Raw genomic sequence first — 21,672 nt, 5'->3', positions numbered from 1 at the left:
GGTTCTGAAGACGTTAACACAGTAGAATCTGCGACTTGTCATCTTGTAATTATGGTAATTACCACAAACAAAAGACTTCTAAACAAAGCTTGTGTTCACACTGCACACAAATCCGATTTGGATTCGGTGATCGTACTGTCATTTCGCAAGTGATGAATTTGAATCCGTTTGTGGAGACACTGTTGTCAATATCCATATCCACATCAGCTGCTATAGTTATGATATAATGAGTCAGCGTGATGCCAAGAAACTTTCTTATAGAACAGCGAAGAATAGCTGGCAATGTGGAAAAACACGATGGAAAATTGAACTTTTTACTTCTGTTCATGTCTTCACTTCTTACCACGGTGCTAAAGTCACAAGGCATGTTTTACACATTCATGCATATACTGTGTCCAAAACTGCTGACTTGTATGTAAAAATGTTACATGCACAGAACGGCCAATGACAAAAATAACAATGATTTGAAATCCAATGGACTGAGATGCATTTTAAAAACGCTGGATTTAATGTGTGTGTTTTTTGCCTCTGTAAAATGGATTTGAATGCGATATGCCAAAAATCTGTCTGAAAAAAGACTTGGGTATGTAGTAACAGTTATTTCATCATTTGGCTCTGAAGTAAAAATGTGGTACAGTTCTGAGCGACGTCCCTGAGCACCAGCACCATTTTGGTGGAAAAGGGTATTAATCATCTCACACATGCATTACTATAAGGAGCCACACTGCAGTTTTTGTAATCAGTATTTTGTCATTTTCCAGTACAAATGTCCTGACAACAAGATACATTTACCTGATGTGTCATATACAGCATTTCTTAAATTAAATGTTTTTTTGTTTTTTTTTTACCTTATTGGCAATTTTAAGAATAAATCTAACAGAATTCAGTGAGATTTACACTGCTGTTCAAAGTTTGGGGTCAGTAAGATTTTAATTTCTTTATTTTATTTTATTTTATTTTTTGTCTCGTTTGCTCACCAAAGTGAAATCAAGAATACAGTAAAACAACATATTTTACTATAATTAAAAACAACTTTTCTAATTGAATTGATCAAATAGTCATTATTTCACAGTGTTATGGTAAAAACATTTTAGACCAATCATATTGAAATATATGAAAAGTATTATATTGAAATGTTATATTATAATATAAAAATAATAATCATCACAATATGTTCAACTACTGTTCAAAAGTTGGGGGTAGGTAAAATTTTCTTTTTCAGTGTTTCTGAAATATGTTCCCAATACTGCATTTATTTGATAAAAAAAAAAAAACGTAAAAACTGTAATATTGTGGAGTATTATTTCAATTTAAAATAATTGTTTTGAATATATATTAAAATAATATATATATATATTTAATTTATTCCTGAATTTTCAGCATCATTACTCCAGTCTTCAGTGTCACGTGATCATTCAGAAATCATTCTAATATGCTGATTTGCTGCTGAAGAAACATTTATTATTATCAATCTTGAAAACAGTTGTGCTTCTTAATATCGTTGTGGAAATGGTAATACTTTTTTTTTTTAAGATTCTTTGATGAATAGAAAGATTATTTGAAATAGAATTTTACTATCATTTTTGATCAGTTTAATGTGTCCTTGCCGAATAAAAGTATTTATTTCCTTTAAAAAAATTTGTATTGACCCCAAACTTCTGAATGGCAGTTTATGCTTAATACATTATACAGGTGCATCTCAAAAAATTAGAATATCGTGAAAAAGTTCATTTTTTATTGTAACTTATTTCAAAAAGTGAAACTTTCATATATTCTAGATTCATTACATGTAAAGTAAAACATTTGAAAAGTTTTTTTGTTTTAATTTTTATGATTAGAGCTTACAGCTCATGAAAGTCAAAAATCCAGTATCTCAAAATATTCCCTACAGTATAAATTTGGGGTATCTCTTGTTCTTTGAAACCACAATAATGGGGAAGACTACTGACTTGGCAATGGTCCAGAAGACACCCTCCACAAAGAGGGTAAGTGACAGAAGGTCATTACTGAAAGGGCTGGCTGTTCACAGAGTGATGTATCAAAGTATATTAAATACAAAGTTGACCGGAATGAAGAAACTGGGTAGGAAAAGGTGCGCAAGCAAAGCTGATTCATACACTTGGGAGAGCTTCACAAGGAGTGAACTGAGTGAACTGAAGCTGGAGTCAGTGCATCTAGAGTCACTACGCTCAGACGTCTTCAGGAAAAGGGCTACCAAGCCACTTCTGAAACAGAGACAACGTCAGAAGCATCTTACCTGGGCTACGGAGAAAAAGAACTGGACTGTTGCTCAGTGGTCCAAAGTCCTCTTTTCAGATGAAAGTAAATTTTTCATTTTGTTTGGAAATCAAGGTCTGGAGTCTGGAGGAAGACTGGAGAGGCACAGAAATCCAAGCTGCTTGAAGTCCAGTGTGAAGTTTCCGAAGTCAGTGATGATTTGGGTGCCGTGACATCTGCTGGTGTTGTTCCATTGTGTCTTATCAAGTCCAAAGTCAGTGCAGCCTTCTACCAGGAGATTTTGGAGCACTTTATGCTTCCATCTGCTGACAAGCTTTATGGAGATGCTGATTTCCTTTTCCAGCAGGACTTTAGCACCTGCCCACACTGCCAAAACCACTTCCAAGTGGTTTGCTGACCATGATATTACAGTGCTTGATTGGCCAGCCAACATGCCTGACCTGAACCCCATTTGGAATTCAAGAGAAAGTTGAGAAACAGTCGATCCAACAATACAGACGAGCTGAAGTCTCAATAATGCCTCAGCAGTGCCACATGCTGATTTCTTCCATGCCACACCTCACTGATGCGGGAGTTTGTGCTAAAGGAGCCCCGACCAAGTATTGAGTGCATAAATGAACATACTTTAAAGAACTTGAACTTTTCTGTTTGGCAAATCCTTTTTTTTTATTGATCTTAGGAAATATTCTAATATTTTGAGATACTGGATGTTTGACTTTCATGAACTGTAAGCTCTAATCATCAAAATTAAAAAAAAAACAAAAAAAAACTTTTGAAATGTTTTACTTTAATTGTAATGAATCTAGAATATATGAAAGTTTCACTTTTTGAAATGTTACAATAAAAAATGAACTTTTTCACGATATTCTAATTCTTTGAGATGCACCTGAAAATAAGTCTTACACAGTTTTGCCGCTTTAAGTAAAACTGATCTTCTTTCATGAATTTTTAGTTTTGATATTTTTACTGGTACAAAAAGACAAAAATACTGATTAGGAAAATGCTTTTCTTTTGCATTGCAGTGCACACTGTATCATGCTGAAGTCATGTATCAGTATCGAGATCTTCCACTTCTTGTTTATGGCTTTGTTGTGTTTAGTCTATATCCTTTTTTCCTGTCAAAGACGAGGTAACAGTGACCTCGTTGCAGTGTCCTTGTGAAATCATGGCCATTTGCCTCCCAGAGTTATCTGGCTGAGTGCTTGGCTGAAATGGCCTGCCCATCGCTCTGTTTACCTCTTACCGCCACTGGCTTTTTGATTCCAAAGCTGGTTAGCGCTGAATATTATTGGTTAAATTTTGCAGGATTTTGCAGGATGGTACGTTTTCTCATTACACACACACACACACACACACACACATCCTGTATGCCTCTACTCCACCACAAGCAATATTATTAATAAGAGAGGTTTTAATGAAACCTAGGCCCATGCATTATTCATGCAATATTTAGACCAAAAGAGAAAGATGTAGATGTAGGCATGATAGCTAGAGCCATCCAACTCAAGATGGAGAATTGGAGCCAGACCAAATCCGAAATTCCCATCTTCTGCCTTTATTTGGTTTTACGGCTGTTCTACCTCTCTGTTCTATCGGTTTGATGAATGACAGATTATTCAGCCAAGAGATGAGATTTCACCTCTCATTCTCGCTCTCCGTCTTTCTCCTTTCTACTCCTTTGCCATCCCTTTCTCGCTTTCTCTCTTTTTCCCCATCACCCTTGTCTTTCTGCCTATGCTTTTCACTCTATCTCCTTTTGATTTAAGATTCATCTATCAGTTCTCTGTATTTTTCCCCCTCTTTATTTATTTCCACTGCAGAAGTGAGGCTGCTTGGCTGAGATGAGCGACTGCATTAAAATTCATGCCTGCTCATATTCTTTTTCATATAGTGTTGTGGTGCTGCTGGTGTGACGGAGGGGGTTTTGGGGGCTGTCCAGCAGGGTTTGGGGGGAGGGGTGCTGTCTGGTGTCAATGTGAAGGGAAAAGGGTAGAGGGCTAGATGGCGGGGGGATTGCTGTTTGCATTTGAGGTCGACCCTCTAGATGTGCACCTGAAAATTGGATTTGGGAGTTCTAGTTAAAATCCTCCCCCACATGTTCGCACACACACACACATACACACTCTCTGCACCCACTCTCTTAAAAAACATCAGGATTTTACAAAGATTGAACCATAATTTTCTGAATTTTAAAGTAAAATCAGTGCCATTTTCTATCCTAACATGACAAAATGCTGTGGAAAAAAGATAACTACGGTGCATTGTGAGATAATAGTATAAATAGTTGTGTTATTTTTCATTATGATAATTAACATTCCCTTTAGCCGAGAAGTTCTTAACTTTTAATTAATTTTCTCCCATCCAGTATAATTGTTTTACATAGAGACAAGAAGCCAGACATTATTATTAGCTCTTAACTCTCGCAGTTTATATTATATTTGACAATATGGAATGTTAAAGTACAGAAATAACATAATCTTGTATGAACAGAAAGGGAAATAATGAGTTTTGAGAAATACTGTTGCACATGGTGACAATCAAAATAAACCCTGAACATTACAAAACAAGTAAGCTAATGTGAATACAATGACAGCAACAGCCGAATTGCCCAACAAATAGTTAAAAATTCAACAACATCATTTATTTATGCCCTAGTGCATGCTGGGAAGCTAAAGCCAGCACAGTACTGTGGACATCTCAGCATAACAGTTGTTCTGTAGATTTAGAAGATGATCAGTGTAATTTTACAGCACCTCTGTATACAACTCCACAGTATACAACTGTCATTTAATTTGAATAAATTATACAAGTAATACTGTGTAAAATTAAAATGAAAGTACAGCAAATATTATCCAAGATTATACTGTTAATTGACACAACACAGAAATGCTTAGTGTGTGTTTCATCAACTACAGGTACAGATTTTTACATTTATTTTACATCAGTGTTATATATGTAATAATATTGCTTTTATTAAAATTTTAAAATAGTCTTTTCATTTTTAGTCATTTTATTTTCATTACTTTTTTCTTTTCTTTTTTCTTATTATTCTAATTATTTTTTATTTCCATTTTAGTCCAGTTTTAGTTTTTACTTATTTCCTTTTTAGTGCTTCTACTTAAACTTATATTTTAACACATTTTATCTAATGTTAAAGTTTTATGTAATATTGATTTTATTTTATTTATTTAACAAACATTTTTTAGTAGTTTCAGATTTATTTTTAGCTACTTTTGTGAGACAAAAAGATTGGTACATTTAATTCAAGAAATGTTTAAAATGATATTTCCATCACCATTATTAAACAAAATACATCATTTGAGATGTGGTGAAAATGTTTATGAATAAATTAGACAAACTAGTTAGAGTGTACATTGAGATTCAGAGATTTATGAAGACACGCGATCAGCAGGAGGACAGTTGAAAGGGTAGCAGGGTTTTTTTTTTTTTGTATGGTGGTGGGGGGATTGATGTTTTTCATTGCGTTGAAGGTCAGATTTGATCTGTCTTTCTTTCTGACTGTCTGTTTGTTTACTTTCTGCATTCATTCCTAAATTTTTATTTTTTTCCCCCTCTTCCCCACTCCCTGCTTTTATTTTTCTCCTCTACATGTAACACATACACAAGCATCTGAGTAATCACATACTCTTTTTTTATGAACAATTGCGGTGATTATGGCTGGTAAGCAAACTGCTCTGAAAGCTCAGAATGACTCCCTGCTTCAGATGAATTCCCTCATGCTGTTTGTACGAGAGGAATCGTGATTGTGAGGCTGAATCACGGCACAAATAATAATGGCATATCAGCACACCTGGGAATGAGAGGAGGCTGAACTTATCAGCAGCAGCACAACAGTCAGTTGCAATAAACGGATGGCAAAAATCATGCTATCCTGGTTAAAACAAAGCAATAATTAATAGCATTATGCCTCAAAGAGCCTTTAAACAATACTAGATAATTAAACACATTTTAAAATCAAGTCTATGCATATGTTTGTATATAAATCTGTTTATATATGTTTATATAAATCTTTTTACATATGTTTATATACTATATAAATGTTTTATATCAAGTCTGTATACATAGGTCGAGATTGTAAAGAGTGAGTGGGAATATTTTTCCTATATTGGTTATACTATTATATATAAACATTATTATTACTTTCATTTATATTGTATTTTCATTATTAAATTTTTATTTTTAGTAATTTTGTCATTTTTATTGTTATTGTTTCATTTGTAATATTACCATTTGTTTCATTTCTTTTTCAGTTTTTGTTTTAAATAATTTTCTTTTGTTTCAACTTAAATTTATATATACAGTATATATATATATATATATATATATATATATATAAATAGAGAGAGAGAGAGAGAGATAGGTAAGATAGATAGATAGATAGATAGATAGATAGATAGATAGATAGATAGATAGATAGATAGATAGATAGATAGATAGATAGATATGTTAATGCATAATAAAACATGCATTAGAAAACATAATTATATATATATATATATATATATATATATATATATATATATATATATATATATATATATTGTATAATACCCTCAGTTATAATACATTATAATTTCATGTATTTATTTGGCCTTTGGTTAACATTAATAATCCACAGATAAAGTAACATTAGCAGAAAGGAAAGAAGAACATTACTCCATTTTGAATAAAGACAAAAATAAATAAAATATTTAACAATAAAACAAAGAGCATGCATTCAGAAAACAGCAATTTTGTACATTCAAGAGCATTATAAATTAAAAACATAATTAGTTTTATGCATTATAATCTTTAAATTGGAAGAGGCAACTATTTTAATGTATTAAAACAGCCTTTACAGTTGCTTGTGAAAACCTGTAATGCTGTATTATGTGCATTATGATGCATTATGAAGACTTTGGTAATGCATTACATAAAAATGACTCAAGAAAAGTATAATTATACACTAGACTCAAAAGTATACTTGTCTGTGTGAGTTTACCTGTCTGCACTCCACGCTCTGCTAGGCCTCGGCCGTACCTGCCACAGCTGCACTTCTGTCTGCTCCGCAACAAAGCAGGAAGAGCAGTGGCCGTTGCCTAGCGATGGTGTTGCCATGGAGACTGGCCAGCCAGACTCCCGCTTTAAAGAATAGGTTGTTATATGTACATCGAGAGCAGGGAGGGAGAGAGAGAGGCAGTGGAGTTTGGAGTTTCTCTAGGTTTGAGGATGGAGGGGAGGGAGGTTCATTAAATCAGAGAGTGAGAGAGAGATGGAAAGAAAGAGAAAGAGAGAGACTTGCTGAATTCTCTTTATGATTTGGCATGTATATGAGGGCAGACAGTAGTGTTGAGTTATACTGCGTTCTGCCTCATTTGCTATTCTGTATTAAGAAGAGGGCCGAGGGCTGTTTGGCTAGACTGCCTCCTTAGGATAATTTAGACTCTCACCACGCCATCCTTTCTCTCATTTTCTTTGCTCTTTCTTTTCTTCACTTTCTTTCTCACATGTACATGTAAAATGCTCAGATAAAAAGTTTAGTACCAGAAACTAAAAAAAAATTACATCTTCTATTGAGTTAATCACTTCACTTTTAATGAATGAATGATTTAAACATTTTTTTTTTTAGCAATTTAACAGTTTATATATATATGTATATAAACTATATAAAGTATTTTATAAGGGTATCTCACTTGCACACACTATGTATACAGTATACAAGGTGTACACCTAAATACATATATTATTATTCATAGTATTAAAAAAATTATTATTACCACATACATTATTATCTTCATTTTATATATATTTTTTTCATTTCATTTTATTATTTTTAAAATATAATAAAAAACATGATATTTTCTATTGTGCACTGGGAAATATTTTATGCATGCTTTTACTTCTAGTAATTGACCTAACCTTGCAAATGACATGCGCATATACATAGCATTTGTTATTATAGCACTGCAATATCCTCAGTTTAACCAGATGGGAGGCACAGAATCAAATTCTGCATATGCTCCCTAAAAACAACTTATTGCACCCCTGACCTCTCATTCGCATTCTTTATAAACATACATTTATCTAAGGACATGTATAATATATACAGTATCTCACAGAAGTGAGTACACCCCTCACATTTTTGTAAATATTTTATTATAACTTTTCATGTGACAACACTGAAAAAATTACACTTTGCTACAATGTAAAGTAGTGAGTGTGCAGCTTGTATAACAGTGTAAATTTGCTGTCCCCTCAAAATAACTCAACACACAGTCATTAATGTCTAAACCGCTGGCCACAAAAGTGAGTACACCCCTAAGTGAAAATGTCCAAATTGGGCCCAGTTAGCCATTTTCTCTCCCTGGTGTCATGTGACTCGTTAGTGTTACAAGGTCTCATGTGTGAATGGTGAGCAGGTGTGTTAAATTTGGTGTTATCACTCTCACTCTCTCATACTGGTCACTGGAAGTTCAACATGGCACCTCATGGCAAAGAACTCTCTGAGGATCTGAAAAAAAGAATTGTTGCTCTACATAAAGATGGCGTAGGCTATAAGAAGATTGCCAAAATTCTGAAACTGAGCTGCAAGACCATACAGCGGTTTAACAGGACAGGTTCCACTCAGAACAGGCCTCGCCATGGTCGACCAAAGAAGTTGAGTGCACGTGCTCAGCGTCATATTCAGATGTTGTGTTTGGGAAATAGACGTATGAGTGCTGCCAGCATTGCTGCAGAGGTTGAAGGGGTGGGGGGTCAGCCTGTCAGTGCTCAGACCATACGCCGCACACTGCATCAAATTGGTCTGCATGGCTGTTGTCCCAGAAGGAAGCCTCTTCTAAAGATGATGCACAAGAAAGCCCGCAAACAGTTTGCTGAAGACTGAACTATGTCCTGTGGTCAGATAAGACCAAGATAAACTTGGTTCAGATGGTGTCAAGCATGTGTGGTGGAAACCAGGTGAGGAGTACAAAGACAAGTGTGTCTTGCCTACAGTCAAACATGGTGGTGGGAGTGTCATGGTCTGGGGCTGCATGAGTGCTGCCGGCACTGGGGAGCTACAGTTCATTGAGGGAACCATGAATGCCAACATGAACTGTGACATACTGAAGCAGAGCATGATCCCCTCCCTTTGGAGCCTGGGCCGCAGGGCAGTATTCCAACATGATAACGATCCCAAACACACCTCCAAGACAACCACTGCCTTGCTAAATAAGCTGAGGGTAAAGGTGATGGACTGGCCAAGCATGTCTCCAGACCTAAACCCTATTGAGCATCTGTGGAACATCCTCAAACGGAAGGTGGAGGAGTGCAAGGTCTCTAACATCCACCAGCTCCGTGATGTCGTCATGAAGGAGTGGAAGAGGACTCCAGTGGCAACCTGTAAAGCTCTGGTGAACTCCATGCCCAAGAGGGTTAAGGCAGTGCTGGAAAATAATGGTGGCCACACAAAATATTGACAAAATATTGGGCCCAATTTGGACATTTTCACTTAGGGGTGTACTCACTTTTGTGGCCAGCGGTTTAGACATTAATGGCTGTGTTGAGTTATTTTGAGGGGACAGCAAATTTACACTGTTATACAAGCTGTACACTCACTACTTTACATTGTAGCAAAGTGTCATTTCTTCAGTGTTGTCACATGAAAAGATATAATAAAATATTTACAAAAATGTGAGGGGTATACTCACTTCTATGAGATACTGTATATAGGGACAGAGAGTACAAAAATCATTCAGCATCAGGGGTATCATGGACTATCATAAGTATAATATATATTGCATGAGGTTGTACTGGATTCACAATCCCTGAGTTGTGCAGTGGAAATATTGATTTTCAAATGTTTATAGTTTTCATCTGTTCTCTGAAAGTTGGAGAGTGGAAAAGTCTCACTGGAGTGTGTTTTTCCCGCTTGCATACACAGTAAATTTCTGAGAATGTTGTCTTGTGTGAAGGATTACGGTGTGAAGGTTCATTATGCTGGTGCTGGTGTGTGTTGTTTGTGTTATTCTATTCCTTTTTGTGCTGGAAAGTAGTTTTGCTTTTGTGAACACATTCAAAGAATGGTGTGATCGTGGCATTAATTCAGTGTTTTGGGCTGCAGGATACTCTGTGTGTATCTGCTGCTCCATACTCCATACTAGAGCTCTGTGTCACCATGGTTCTCACAGCATTGGATTGTGTGTGTGTGTGCACGTCAGACTGACTGCACCGCAACCATAGATCAGGTTTTATTATGCACCAAAAGCTGATCCTCCTCTCCTTTCACAATGTCATTCTGTTTAAGGTCTGTTATGCAACTCAGCCACTGACTGGACAAACAATTGAGGCCTATACAACACTAAAATGCCTTCTATTTATGCATTTTGTGCTGAAATACAGATAGAAAACAGTTACTTTAAATTGTGATAATATTTCACAATATTTTGATCAAACCAATATTATATTATATATTATATTATATTATATTATATTATATTATATTATATTATATTATATTATATTATATTATATTATATTATATTATATTATATTAATAATTATTTCAATTCCTAAAATATTGTACACATTGGTTACAGAAAAACATAGTAAACTAACAGTGGTAACATCTAAATTAAATGATTTTATTGAAGTCAAAAATATTATTTAACATCAGCTGAATACATTCATTTATACCAACAAAACTCATTTTATGTCATTTGATGGTAATAATCTCAAAATGGCCAAATATCAACAAATGAATTGTTCTGGCCAATATATTGAGTTTATGATTGATACTTGTCTGGTTGTATTCCTAACCAAATTATACAAATGCTGTTTGTTTATGTGTATGCATACATGGACATGTGTATGTGTGTGTCTGTGTCTGTGGTAGTGTGATGAAGGGGGTTATTAAAAGCAGAAGTCCGCCCCATTTGTCATGGTCAAGAAGTGGGGTGCAGCATGCGGGCAACCTCAAAAACTGATTAGGCAAAGATGCAGCAGTAATAAAGCTGAGCTCGGGAGGGGGTTTGTATGTGGAATGTGTCATTTGTTTGTGTAAAATCCATCCACACTGCAGCAAAACTTAATGAGGTGCCTCTTATGTCCTATTTTAAAGCTAGTTTGGTTCAGGATACGCTATTGTGTAAGGTTTTCCGCAGTATAAGGCACATGATAAAGGAGTATTTTGGGTAAATATGACTGTCGTTACAACAGAAAATAATTTAGCATATGATATATGAGCAGTATCACACGAGTAGCAGTGTGATATGGCTGTATATCAGCATGGCTGTGATTTGGCTGTAGGTAATCACAGTGTGCTGATATACAGCCATCTTGCATGGCTATGAGTGTGATATTGCATTTATACAACAGTTTGACGGCACAAGTGTGTACATAAAAATAAGAGACAACAACGGAATGTATTTAAAAACCCTCTTTTTATTCAGAACTACTTCCTTCCGCCATGGATTCAGATCCCAGTTTGACAGTTTAACAGCTGAGCCCAAGCCATTGCTAATAAATAGAAAACGTCACGTCAAAACTAGTAACGAAGGAACGTTGAGTTACTTCATTAAAAGCTTATTGTATTGACTGAGCAAGTGTGATTACCTGCATCTGATACAGCATTCATTCTTCAGATCAATCTCATATTCACAATAAAACATTAATTTGTATGTCCGCTGAGAAAAGCAATATCTTTGTCAAACTATCTTTCAAGGGTGATTTCAGATGACAGCACTGCTCAGTGCATTTGTTGGCTGCATCTTATAAGCTGCTGTTTAGTAAAAATAACTTCCTTGTTTATAAAAGTAAAAATAACTTCCTTGTTTATAACCTCTCTTCTCTTTCAATAAAAAATTCTCACTCATAATAAAAGTCTCTTGTCACCATCTAATGGCGGAACAATGTAACTAAAATCACCATCACGAACCTCACACAGTTTCTCAATACTAAATACTATTATTAAAGGTGCTGTATGTAGGATTGACACCCAGTGGTTGAAATAGGTATTGCAGTCCAAATTCGAAATATTGGAGACGTTTTTTTTCACCCGGCCCCTCCTCCTCAGACTTGACGCACAAGCAGGTTGCCAGATTAACGACACCAACAGGAACGAGAGCACATGCCGATGAATGAAATTAAATACGTTGTGTTTTACGCCAACTGGCAACCCGGGATGCCAAAATACAATTGGGTAAACTGGCAGTGGGCGGGTTTCACAAACCATAACAAACACAGACATTCCGGGCCGGAATGCACATTTTCAAAGGAGAATAACTGACTGTAGCATTGTTTTTCAGATAAACAAGTACGTTAACTTAGCATGTTTCTTAAATATCTGCAAACATATTATGGTATTTTTATGCTTTAGTAGAGTCAAAATCCTACATACAGCACCTTTAAATACTACTATTATTTATATAAAATATTATTTATTGAAAAATAATATTTAATAAACAACAGTCATCATAAAAATTGCTAGACAATTCAGTCAAAAGTACAAAGGCAGCGCTCTGATATACAGCATTAAAGTGATATAAAATATAATGTGACGAAATTTTGCCCTCAGCCAAAACGATTTGCTCTGGAACAAATTATAGATTAATGAGACCAAAGACTACCCATTAGATTTACCCAAAACAAATTATATCTCATGTTTAAGCACTATAGAGACATCAGAGCCAGCGGCCAATTCCAGAAGATCTGGCCAAGGTGATGCGCTCTTGGTGTATTTATGAGTGCTGAACGGCCGGTGATGCTCTGGAGCTCACATCTTCAAAAACATTGAAGCAAATGTTCAAATAGATGTTAATTAACAAACCGCATATTTGAAGTCTAAAAAAATTACATTCTCGCCAATAAAACTCTTAAAAATACATTCCATGACACAAAAACAGTATTATTTATAAAATTATATTGGATTTTTGACGACCGTCATGACACTCACTGTGAGAAATACTGCAAGTGGAGCGATACAAACAGTTAAACAGTTGGAGTTCTGTTATCACTAGAATATCGCATGCTCTCAGGCTCTCAGCCAATCAGATTTGAGAACCAGAAAGAACTATTGTACTATTTTAAAATATTACAATTTAAAATAACTTCTATTTTAATATATTTTAGAATGTAATTTATTCTCATGCAAGCTGAATCACTGCAAGAAGCAAGAAATCACTGCAAGATGTTTTTTTCCTCAATAAACATTTATTATAATTATCAATATTAAAATCAGTTTATACTGCTTAATATTTTTATGTGAACACTACCATGCAGAAGTTGCAAAGATTCATTCAACTGATCAAAAGTGACAGTAAACACATTTCTAATGTGACAAAAGATGTGAAATTCAAAATAAATGCTTTTCTTTTGACATGTTTATGTTTTTATGTACATATATTTTGTTAGAAACTGAAGGACAAATCAAAAATGGTGCAGAATGATATTGCGCTCCATCAGTGACTCATGCACTGCTTGACTTCCTAAAATTGCATCTGTCTTTCTCCTTAAGCTTTAATCTAACCCTTATTTCACAGTAACAGCGAAGTACACGTCAGATCAGGCATGTGGAATCATCTTTATTAGTGTGAGAGATGCTGCTAAAATGCTTTTGCGTGATTCTAGTTTGATTGCCTCAAGTGTTTTGGGATGTGTGACCAACAGGTGCTTGTGAGAACTTTCTGTGGAGCTGTTGCTTTGAGCTGCTTTCTCTCCCAGCCAATTGTGTCCTAATTAGAGATGTGTGATCTTGCTAAAATAGAATGGTGTCACTATAGGATCATTTGGAGAAGTGAGGGGTGCGGAGAGAGCGAGAAATGATAAGGGAGGGAGGTATTTGAGGATTCCTCTTCCTATCTCTGTCTTTGTATTCCCATGGGGCTGCAGACACACTTGAAAGCTGTGAAGTGTGCTGTTCTGCCTGCATTCTCCTCGTAATTGGCCAAATGCTGCATTGGGAAAGATTTAGGGAGGTAGGAAGGCATGGCAAAGAAACTCCTGCGTCTGTCTCCAAAACTATCTATCGATGTTTTTCTTTTGGCTTGACTCATCTCTCTGTTCTTCACATCTTCTTTTTTGTGTTAATATAGGGCTTTGTTCCAATACCTAGTGTGCTGCCTCGCTGTCTGCTGTGTGCATAGACAGATGTCTTCTAGAAAAGCAGCTTCCTAACTGTCATGGAAACTCAAAAGTGACTGATTTGGAAAACTCTTCATAGGCAGCAGCTCTGCATGGGAGACTTGACACAACTTCAATAGAGTTTGGCGTTAGCATGATACTAAGCTAATGAAACAAGACTTCATATAGGCATCTTATAATGCCTTAATTAAAAGTTATTTAACAGACTATTAATAAAAATAGTCTATTATTATTATTATTATTATTATTATTATAAAGTATATGTAAATAATGTGTTATTGTTTCTGAATGAATGAATTATAATTATTATTTTATTTTATTATAATTTTTAATTCCTATAAATACAATGTAAAATTAAAAATTTAAAAAGGTAATAATAATATAATAATAATAATAGCAAAAATAGTAATAAAAGAATATTTACAAGCACAAAGTATTATTATTGTTATTATTATTATTATTGAATTAAAAATATAAGTTTCATATAGAATTTATCATCTTAATTTTTATCACCTAAATAAATGAATGAATGAATGAATAAACAAACAAGCACACATATAAATTCACTGTTTAATAATTATCATATATATATATATATATATATATATATATATATATATATATATATATATGTTAATTATATATTATATTAACAATAAATAACATGTATTGCATTATTATTATTATAAAGCATATTATAAAGTATATGTAAATAATAAGGTGTTATTGAAATATAACTTTCATATTGAACCAAATTTAAATTCCTATATATAAATACAATGTATAATTATTATATTAATAACAACAATGATAATTCTAAGTATATTTAAATATAAAATAATTATTATTGAATTAAATATTTGTACATAAAAAGTTTTATATGGAATTAAATTTATTTTAGATCAATCATCTCTTGAGATCTATTTTTTTTATTGTAGATATCACAATAGACATCAGTAACTTTAGTGGTCGTACGTATGGTAAATTATTTTGATTAAATGTAGTTAATTGTATATTGATCTATCTATCTATCTATCTATCTATCTATCTATCTATCTATCTATCTATCTATCTATCTATCTATCTATCTATCTATCTATCTATCTATCTATCTATATTATACTGCATAATAACTAATCTATCTATATATATATATATATATATATATATATGTATATATATATTATACTGCATAATAATTACACAAGGTTTTTTTGACGTTCTAAATGAGTGAATTTTGTCTAAGTAATTTTGTCTTCCTTTTCCACAAAGGAAACATGTGGCTGAAATGAGGTATGAGGTATCTTAGAGGGCATCATTAAGCTTCCTACCTTTTGGAACAGGCTTTGTGTGGGGATCACGCCTTATGATGCCTTAACATGCCGCCTATGGAGGCAGCTCACTAGATTTTGGAACAGAGCATCTGTCTGCTTCTCTCTCTCCTCCCATCTCTTTTTTGTGTGAATGTGTGTGTGTGTGTGTGTGTGTGTGTGTATGTGTGCGCACATGTTCGAGAAAGCAGGATTGATTGCCTGTGGCTGACATCCGAACACTACACCTTAAACACAACTGCAGGCTTTTAATCATTGATAGGCTTTTGCTAGAGTCAGGCAGGCTACGGGGCAGCCCTGCGCTCATGCCAGAAACTGCTGATTCACTCTCTGCTCTTTCAGATCTTTTATTCAAGCCTTTATTTTATACATACATGTTGTTTGTGTTTAGTACATGTGAGAGAGCAGGAGAGTGTGTTCAGATGGAGATGTGTGTTTGTGTATGCGTGCGCTCCTCAGGGACTTGTGAGCACAGCCGTCTTTGAGACGGGCAAAAAAGACAAAATAATAGATTTCTTCTCATAACTTTTTAATTCTCCTTTTAAAAACAATAAGAAATCAAAATGCACATACAAATTGTAATGTCTAAAATAAGGGGTTTTATTCAAGCCACAAATATTATTTAACATCACTGAAGAAAATAAAACCTAGCTGAAAACTAATTTTAATGGGTTAAATCAGGTTTTTGTTTAAAAAAAAAAGGAATATTCACAGGTTACCACTTTTTACATTCTATATTAGTCGATACTTGCATGTTTTTCATAACTTTTCATAGAATAATCTTTGCCACAGTATTGTCAATCAGGGTTAGAAATACAATTTAACATGAACTGGAATAATAGTTATTATTATTATTATATCAGTATTAAATGAAATATAAGTTTGGATGAAAATGAAAACTAATTCAAAATATTAGTAAAAACTATAATAGCATCTTAGCAATATTAAACAATGCTGTCAGATTCCTCCTTTTGTAATTTTCTTTACAAAAAGGAATAGTTTACCCCAAAATGAAAATTCAGTCATTATTTATTCACCCTCATGTCATATTCTGCAGCCAATATTTGTGTAGAACAGATTGTAGCGCTGCTTTCTGGAGTGCAGTTCACTCCTTCACCAGTTTTTATGCTCTAATTATGCAGTGTGAATGTGAAGCTAACCTTTGAGTCTTTGGTTCCTTATTTTCGGTGAACTGCCCAGCTTTCAGTAATTATCCTTATAATTTGCATCCCAACCTCTTGTTCTCTATTTAAACTAGCTTTTACTATTTTTACCCACTGATTATTAAAGTGAGTGGCATGGCAAGTGTGAACTGGTTGCTCGCTGTATGCTAGTCTCAGCTTCAGGCCAATGAACCATCGACTGACCATCTGGATACACACAAAAACAGCAAGCTCCAGTCTGATTGGCTGTCTTGATTTCAGATCAGCTCTCAGGGAAATAGCAACTGTAGAAAGAGATTTTCTTTAAAGGCTCTTGAAGCACTGTGCTCAAGTGTCGTAGATGTGCTAGATTTACACTAGATTTGAACACATGCATATTAGCAGTACCTCTCAGTATTATTCATGAGACGGGTGCTTTTTCAGCCATTTTAAAGAACTGGCTGCAAATACAAATTTGCATGATCCAAAAGTCTAAGGGATTTTAATGTGTTCCTAAGATGCAGACAGACTGACAGTCCTTCTTTAAAGACCAACAACTCTGATTTGTTTTCAATGAAGAAATTAGTTTGTGACACTGTTTATTTGAGGAGGTTAAGACTAAGAGGAGGAGGATGATGATAACTATTATTGTTGCTGTTTACTTTTTATTACTATAATAATAATAATAATTATTATTATTATTATTATTATTATTAATGTTATTATTAGTAGTAGTAGTATATGTTTTAAAACAACAAACCAACAACAACAACAACAATAATAATAATAATAATAATAAGAAGAAGAATAGCTATTATTATATAAACAATTTAAAAATGTGCCACAAAAAACTCTTTTTACCTTGTCCATATGTTTTAACAACAACAAAACCGATATTTAATAATAATAATAATAATAATAATAATAATAAGTATTATCATCATCATCATAAAACATAGAGTCAAGCAACCAGGGCTTGTTTGTGACACAGTTTATTTGAATTGTTTATATATGAGTTTAATAATAATAATATCATTATTATTATACAGGCCATATATTAACATATTATTATCTTCATAAAACATAAAGACAAGTGACCAGGGCTTGTTTGTGACACAGTTCATTAGAATTGTTATAATAATAATAATAATAATAGTTGAATTTATGAATTTATAAATGCTTCCAAAAGTAAATCTGAAACAAGATTTTGCCAGTTTTGTAGGTGTTTATTTGATTCGCCCTACAAATGCATTTACATGTATTTTGCAAAGCTGATTGCAAATACAAAGATTTATTTGTAAAATTAGAAACAACAGATAAAATGAATGTATTTTGGATTGTATATGTTTTTTTGCACTATTTTGAATTCCCCCATGCATTAGTGAGAATTTCTGATACGGTAATAACTGCATAACAGTGAAACAGTGGACTGCAGACAGTCAAAGCTTTCTTTCGCCCACTATTCAAACTGCGCAGAGACCTGACCTGAGCTGAAACGTGGAGCGTTTGGCTTTAAGCACCCTGGACAGCTCCCGAGCACACAGTGTACTCATCTCTAATGCTGCTGCTGATATCCACACAACACAATGCAGCCTCTCACACACGTCCTAATGCCATCTTGATTTAGAAACCGCTTCGGTCCAGTTCTTGCCCCGCTCAACTTTGCATGCGAAATCTGTGGAGTTATTTGCGTATGATTTCACACAGAGGTTTAGACAGCGAACACTTTTTCATCTGCACTGGGTTTTTTAATACTTCTACTGTCTCTTATCTTATCCTGGTCCTTTCTCTCTCTTCTCTCTAGAGATTAGGGAAGAAAACAGCCCAGATTCCCCCGTTCTCTCTCTCTCTCACACACACATATGCTCCCTCCCCCACTGATAGGATCTCTAGAGGATGGAGTGGATTAATGACCTCGCTGGAGAGGGCCAGAGCTCTTCAAATCACCCGCTCATGATCACTGTGTGTGTGTGTTGTGTTTTTCACTGCCATATATGCTTATTTCTACTATATATACGCAACTAAAACCAGTCGCACTAAATTCAACCGGCTGAAAGCCAGACCCGTTCAGCCATGAATTCAATGTGATCTGAGCGCCGCACAGAGCTGTCCTTGTCTTTCTTGTTAATTATATACACCAGTCTCCTGCTGTGTATTTGTTTGTCTCCACAGCAGTTTCCTCTCTTCCTGTGACAATATTTAACAGACCTCCAGTTCTCCCAGTGGAGAGCCTGTCCCCCTCCCTTCGCTCTGACTGCAGGCTTCAGCAGGCCCATATACCACTGTGATAGGAAACATATGGACAGAAACACACTACACAATCCAGCTCTAGTTAGTGCAGCTCGCAGTATTGCTGATATTTAGGGGTGGGATTTGAAGAAAGCTCTCAGTGTTACAATGTTGCATTGTACATTAAGGTCAATGCTACTTGAATGATATTTATTTGTTGAGTTATCAGACGTGATTTTCTTCTGGCGAATAATAAAATGGGCAAAAAGTATATACTAAATTACACAGAAAACCTTGCAACTGCATAGCAACTATTCTCAGCATCTTAACTTCTAACATCTAACATCATTTTCTTCTTCTTCTTAAAAATAATCATTATATTCATTATGTCTTTCTTTTTTTTTTCTTGTAACACTTGACAATAAGGTTCAAATGATTAACATTAGCTAATGAATTAACTAACAATGTAAAATATTTTAATTATTCTACACTTCTGTTTAAAAGTTTGCAGTCAGTATTAAAAAAAAAACTCTTAGGCTTACAAAGACTGCATTTATTTGATCAAAACTACAATAAAACAGTAATATTGTGAAATATTATTATATATAAATATTATTTACTTTTACAATTACAATTTTTCTGCATTTTTTGATAAATAGAAATTTCAAAAGAACAGCATTTATTTGACATAACATTTTGCAACATAATTAATGTCTTTACTATGACTTTTGATCAGTTGAATGCATTCTTGCTGAATAAAAGTATTAATTTCTTCAAATTAAATTAAATTCAATTCAATTCAATTAAAAATCTTACAGACCCCAAACTTTTGAATGGTACAGTAAGCTAATGCTTCAACAATCGTTAATTACAGATGAACAGTATTATATTTGTCAATTACCATACACCTAGAATAATAATGCTGTAAAACATGTTCATTGTAAGTCTGTGATAACTAATGTCATTTAATAATAACATATTTTTAACTTATCATTTAAATTTGTGCGCTTTTCTCTTCTCTTTGCAGCCAAAAAAGCAGCCGATGGTTCTGTCATCCCGAACGGCTACTGTGACTTCTGTCTAGGAGGCTCGAAGAAAACAGGCTGTCCTGAAGATCTAATTTCCTGTGCGGACTGCGGCCGATCAGGTGCGACCAAATCCATGTAAGCTCCGCTAGGAAATGGGATTTATTAATTTTCTCAACATATTACCTTCTTCTCGGGCTCTTGCAGGTCATCCGTCGTGCCTGCAGTTCACGGTCAACATGACGGCGGCGGTGAGGACCTACCGCTGGCAGTGCATCGAGTGCAAATCCTGCAGCCTGTGCGGAACATCAGAGAACGATGTAAGTCAACTGAACCAAGCAACTTACTTTTCCAGTGCACTCTTTGTTGTGCTTCTGAACTGTTTAATCCAGGGCCCCAGCGCTGGTGTTTGGGGACATGTGCATACAAGGATCAACTTGCATTATTTTTACAGGATCAGCTTTTATTCTGTGATGATTGTGACAGAGGGTATCACATGTATTGTCTAAGCCCCCCTATGTCGGAGCCTCCAGAGGGTATGTGCTATGTTTTAAAATTGATGTGTTTAAAAATGAAATAAAATAAAAAGAATCATATTCTTAATCACTATTTTTGTATTTGTAAAAGTGCATAAAATAATATAGAGTCCTAGGAGTTATTTTCATATATGTTCATATACAGTAAATATCATACAAATATTTAAGTATATAATTATTTTCATCTAAATTTTTATAAATATACAAATACGTATATATATATATATATATATATATATATATATATATATATATATATGCACACCCACATACATAAGTATACATATATAATATTAAGAAATTAGCTAGATAGATAGATAGATAGATAGATAGATAGATAGATAGATAGATAGATAGATAGATAGATTAGTTCATGATAATTTCAACATTTACCAATACATTATTCTCGGAGTAGAATATATAATTGTTTTATACAATATTTATATAATATAAATTAACATCAATGAATAAATACTTCATTAACAAATAAAGTTATATAATATTTTGTGTGTTTTTGGTTTGTTTTAAGCATAAATCTAGCTAATCTAGTGTTTCAATTAATGAATACAATTTTTAAATACTGTAACAAATGTATTGTTCATTGATACTTAATGTTAGTCAGTGCATTAACTAATGTCACCTAATGGGACCTTATCATAAATTGTTACCAAAAATACTAATAAACAATAATTAAAAAATAATCTAACTTTTGCCTAAATATAATATAATATAATATACACAGGAAAAAAATTATAATAATTAATATTTTGAATATATATATATATATAATTTTTCTGATAATTTTTTATTTTTTGTGTGTTGCATAAATCTAGCCCATTTAGAGGTTTGTGCTTAAAACAACAAAACAGCATTTGATAATGTGATAAGAAAAACAACCTAAATTCAAGATAAATTCTCTTAGAACAAAAAGAAAAAAGACCAAAATACTTATAAATAATACATTTTGCAGTGTACGAGAACTGCTATTTCTAACTTTGGCCAAATATTACACGCCTCAATATTATACAACATTTGTGGCTCTTCCTTTGCA

The 21,672-nt window shown here is 33.9% G+C and overlaps 1 protein-coding gene across 7 annotated transcripts in view; it reads left to right on the top strand.

The window, feature by feature from the left end:
* The window catches only part of dpf1 (double PHD fingers 1), a 64,855-nt gene that overhangs the window by 38,353 nt on the left and 4,830 nt on the right, over window positions 1-21,672 (top strand). For 6 of the 7 annotated variants that reach the window (XM_058744457.1, XM_058744455.1, XM_058744459.1 and 3 more), the window contains 3 exons: window positions 20,088-20,207; window positions 20,293-20,405; window positions 20,540-20,621. In XM_058744457.1, the coding sequence (XP_058600440.1) occupies window positions 20,088-20,207; window positions 20,293-20,405; window positions 20,540-20,621 (315 nt within the window). The remainder of the gene's footprint in view (window positions 1-20,087; window positions 20,208-20,292; window positions 20,406-20,539; window positions 20,622-21,672) is intronic. The other variant, XM_058744456.1, reaches the window with a different exon arrangement.

This window comes from Onychostoma macrolepis, chromosome 15 (genome assembly GCF_012432095.1).
Source record: "Onychostoma macrolepis isolate SWU-2019 chromosome 15, ASM1243209v1, whole genome shotgun sequence".
NCBI classification, from domain to species: domain Eukaryota; kingdom Metazoa; phylum Chordata; class Actinopteri; order Cypriniformes; family Cyprinidae; genus Onychostoma; species Onychostoma macrolepis.
Note: the sequence above shows the minus strand (reverse complement) of the source record. Positions and strands in the feature narration are given on the sequence as shown.